The sequence below is a fragment of the Coregonus lavaretus genome (genome assembly GCF_964263955.1).
Source record: "Coregonus lavaretus genome assembly, contig: HAP1_SCAFFOLD_1516, whole genome shotgun sequence".
NCBI classification, from domain to species: domain Eukaryota; kingdom Metazoa; phylum Chordata; class Actinopteri; order Salmoniformes; family Salmonidae; genus Coregonus; species Coregonus lavaretus.
The window spans coordinates 4172-8593 of NW_028156624.1; the positions used below are offsets into that span (position 1 = coordinate 4172).

Consider the following 4422-nt stretch of genomic DNA (forward strand, 5'->3'; position numbering starts at 1 on the left):
GCCCATTACTTATCGATAAGGTCTATCAGACAGACAGACTGCCTTTCCAGCTGAGAAGGGATTCCCTTTCACTCTGTCACGAGTGTCAGTGTAATGTGGTGGAATCAAAGTCAGGCGCAGGACACAGAACTCTATGAAAACGTACTTTACTGAATAAGTAAAGAAACCAATACAAAATACCTCCACACAGAGAGGAACAAACACGCTCACCAAACGACACACGAAACGAAAAACAAACACGCACAAAACACATTGGGAGCCACCGGGTTAAATAGGGAAGGAGTAATTACATGATGGGAAACAGGTGTGTGACAATCAGACAACAACAGGTAGAACATAGAAACATAGAACATAGATCGGCGGTAGCTAGTATTCCGGTGACGACGAACACCGAAGCCTGCCCAAGCAAGGAGGAGGGGCAGCCTCGGCAGAATCCGTGACACACTCTGATAAAGTAGTCTTTCATAACAACCTAACCGGTCCTAATCAACTGTCCGTTGTGATTTAAAATCTGTGTCATTTGAAACCTGCACCTGCTGTTCAATTTATACCTTCAAGATGTTCAAATGTACGTCTTGAAGGTGTAAATTGAACAGCAGGTGCTGGTTGCAAATGACACAGATTTTACAATTACAATAGATACAGGCCATTTGACAAGTCTGTTGCCAGTATTCTTGCCTCTGTGAAAAGACATGTTGTGCTAAATATCTTTACTCCTTCCCTCCCATATAGCCTCTCTTCCCCCATCTTTTGAAGGGAAATATGGAAAAGTTATGTACAGAGTGAGGGCTTTCATCGACACTTCTCGCTTCTCTAAGGACTATAAGACAGAGAAGCCTTTCTACCTGCTGAGTCTCCTCAACCTCAATGAAGTGCCTGACATCCATGTGAGAGCTTCCCTGGCAGATTTGATACATTTTCACTTAATCAGAAATATCCAAGTCCTAGAAACAGGACATTGGTGAATCTGGTCTTAACCTTATATTTTCCACCTGTTTCCAGGGACCTAGTTCATCTTCCATTACTAAGAATTTCACCTACCTGCTGGGGGTAAAGACGGGAACGGTGGTGCTGAAGGCCCAGAGTGACATGAAGGGCTACACCCCTGGTCAGGTCATCAAACTGACCACAGAGATCGACAACCAGTCTGGGAAAACCACAGGGACTGTGGTGGCCTGTCTCATGCAGGTACAGAGTACTGAGTCTACAGTGCTTGAAATAAAGGAAGGCTATGGATGTACAACAGAAGAGTGTTGTACAAAAAAGTGTGATTTAGTCAATGGTGTTATAAAGCTGCAATGTGGTAATTCTTGTCTCAATGTGTAGGTGAGAGATAAAGGCATTTATTTAACCACTGAAACATTTTCTACTATATTTCTGTGTGCTCGTCTCCAATAGAAAGTGACTTACCAGACAAAGAAGCCTACGATTGACTTGAGGACTTTAGCACAGGTGGAAGGTACTGGGGTGAAGGCTGACAAACAGGTTGAGTGGAAGGAGCAGATTATTGTACCTCCTCTGCCCCAGTCATCTCTGGCTGGCTGTGGCCTAATAAACATAGAATACTTTATTCAAGTAAGCAACTTTTCTCTTTTCACAATAACATTCCTCTACTGTTTCCTCTACAGCCAAACCCTTTGGTCCTCAGTTTAGAACACATGTTTTGATGAATCCTTCTCCTCTTTACTCCCTGGTACATTAGGTCTCTCTGAAATCTCCTGTGGCTTCGTTTTTGTTGCCCATCCACATTGGAAACATCTCAGTGGACACCACGTCAGCACAACCCTCCAGACCACCTCCCCATACCCCTGATCCTCTTTGCTCCTCCACCAAGCCTACCAAGCTAGAAAACAGCAGCCGCTCTGAGCCATCCTCCTATAACCAAGGACCTCCTACTACTACCCCAACCCCAGCCCCTCGCCCTGCCTCCCACCCAGCCCCAAAACCTGTTCCCAGGATCAGAGTCTCCACTTCTTTCCCTATCGCCCCTCCAGCTGCCTCCCCGAGTGCCCCTCCAGCTGAGATGGACAATCTGGCCATGGGGGCCAGGGGGCTGGCGATCAAGGCCATCCCTACCAAGCGCCACACCCAGCTGGGTGCCTTCACCTTCACCGTCCCGTCCTTCTCTGAGGGCTGTGCCAACTCCATGCCAACCCTCTACCCACTACTGCCTCCAGAGTACAGCACCTCCACACTCCCACATGGTCAGTCTTACACTCCTATTGAATAACCTGTAGTGATTGGCAGTGCTAATGCTAATTACTTTTTACTTAGTTATCTTAATACACAATTTGATATTTAGTATTTGGGTTAGGTGTTTCTGGTGTTGTATTGTCATCTCACTGTATCAGTTGTGGCTGGCTTGAGAATCTTGGCTAATATCCAATATGAATGTAAGAGTCTAATTGCCATTCCTTAGACATTTATGCCTTTTATGCCTTTGCCCATGACGTATGTCCTTTCTGATGGAAAGTATGTAGTTAGGAGGGTATTGTGTAATAATGTCTCTTTCTATCTGATAACTGTTACAGAAGCTCCTCCCAGCTATGTCGAGAGCTGTAGCAGCAACACATGAACATAATGAAACAGGAGAGACTGACTGCTGGCAATGCTATACTGAACATGATAATCAACCTCCCTACTCCCTGCTACTGGATCATGCTGCCAGGCAGCCCTCCTTAAGTACATCAGCCCTGGTTAAGCAACATCTTTTTATGACTACTGATTGTTTTCACACAATTTTAGCACTTTCAGGAGAGTAATATGTTTTTACATAAACAATTTTTATAGCTGGAGACAAGTTTTTAAAGTTAAGTCAGGGTCATGTAGAATTAGTTTAGAATATATGTTGAAATTGCATCTGTGATGTTTGAAACATGAAGGACAGGGATTTTAGTTTTGTATGTTTGAAAATTGACTTGTGAAACCTGTGCTGCTGATATGTTTAGATATTGGATGCAAGAAACCTAGCTTAGTGAGTGCTCCAATAATGCTATGGTTTGTTCATTGTTTTTGACTGTCAACAATTGATTAATCTTCTCATAAGGTGTACACTGTGATTGACGATTTAACTGTGTGAGATTCTTAGTTTGCTGTTTAATTGTTATAGAAAGATTGCATAGTGTTTAAAATCAAGCTAGCTGTGCACAGAGCTGTTGTCCTCATTTGGCTATAAAATCAACTGTGGTATATTATTTAGATTTCTACTAGTCTAGCATTTGCCATGGGATATCCTGTTAATATTTATTTTGAGTTGCTTTATATTTCAGCAGATTTGCTTGAGATAATGTCACTGCAACACTGCTCACAGCATTTATGTTGCTCACTGCTTTCTTGTCTTTTTCAAAGAACCGCCAGTTAAGGTGAGCTCCCCGCCCACTCAGCCTACTAGCTCCCTGCCTACTCAGCCTACTAGCTCCCTGCCTACTCAGCCTACTAGCTCCCTGCCTACTCAGCCTACTAGCTCCCTGCCTACTCAGCCTACTAGCTCCCCGCCCACTCAGCCTACTAGCTCCCTGCCTACTCAGTCTGTCTTTTCAAACTTTCTGGTATTTTGACATGAGAGAAAGTACTTAGCTTTTTTATTAGGAAAAAATATATTATGGGTGATTTTCTTTTTTTTGTCACCCAAAAGGCTATTTTACATGGAATCAGAATGACTGTTCGAGACCTTTAAGACAACCCCCTAGTAATGCTGTTGTTTTCAGATGTTAAACTGAACACCAGACTGTAAATCTTACTCTATAGTTACCTCTTGTGGCTGATAACGGAATGTCATTGACTTTTTTTACTCATTCTATTACACTACTCAATGCATACCAGTGGAGGCTGCTGAGGGGAGGATGGCTCATAATAATAGCTGGAATGGAGCGAATGGAATGGCATCAAACACATGGAAACCATGTATTTGATACCATTCCACCAATTAAGGTGCCACCAATCTCCTGTGATGCATACACTGTTTTATGTAACCTGTATGTTTTTATTTATAGTTTTCACTTAACTGTCTTCATAGACAATTCACTATGTCCTATATCCAAATAATTGTGTATGCATAGGCAATATAGTGCCTTGTTAATTTACAATGGACAACCTAATAAAGTTGTTTTTCACCATTTTTGTTTTGTTTTGTTGATTATGCCAGGATAATTGTACATCTCTACTTTTAGGCCCATTTGTCATTTGTAATAATGAAGGTTTACAAATGAAAACACATTCAAATCAAATCAAGCTTTATTTATACAGCACATTTCAGACATGGAATGCAACGCAATGTGCTTCACAGGAAAAAAACTAATAAAAAACAATGACAGCAGTAACCCATTGGGAGGGAGTCACACTCTGACAATCAGAGAGGGGGCATATTATTGTGGCCCTGGCAGCATAGAATAATCAAGCGGACTGCACAGAGGTGCTTGGGAA

At 42.4% G+C, this 4422-nt stretch overlaps 1 protein-coding gene across 1 annotated transcript; it reads left to right on the forward strand.

Moving 5' to 3' along the window:
* The first annotated feature begins 738 nt into the window (after positions 1-738).
* On the forward strand, positions 739-4116 carry LOC311126141 (arrestin domain-containing protein 1-like). Its single transcript, XM_084200160.1, has 5 exons — positions 739-887; positions 1003-1188; positions 1399-1575; positions 1703-2204; positions 2532-4116. Exons 1-5 carry the CDS (start codon positions 774-776, stop codon positions 2573-2575), a joined length of 1023 nt encoding a protein of 340 aa, XP_084056286.1. The 5' UTR covers positions 739-773; the 3' UTR covers positions 2576-4116.
* Positions 4117-4422: the final 306 nt, after the last annotated feature.

Bases quoted from the DNA above. Each gene is read 5' to 3' on its own strand.
- LOC311126141 (XM_084200160.1), top strand. From the start codon at position 774: ATGTACAGAGTGAGGGCTTTCATCGACACTTCTCGCTTCTCTAAGGAC. The intron at 888-1,002 runs GTGAGAGCTTCC...ACCTGTTTCCAG, and splicing joins ATGAAGTGCCTGACATCCAT to GGACCTAGTTCATCTTCCAT. The intron at 1,189-1,398 runs GTACAGAGTACT...CGTCTCCAATAG, and splicing joins TGGTGGCCTGTCTCATGCAG to AAAGTGACTTACCAGACAAA.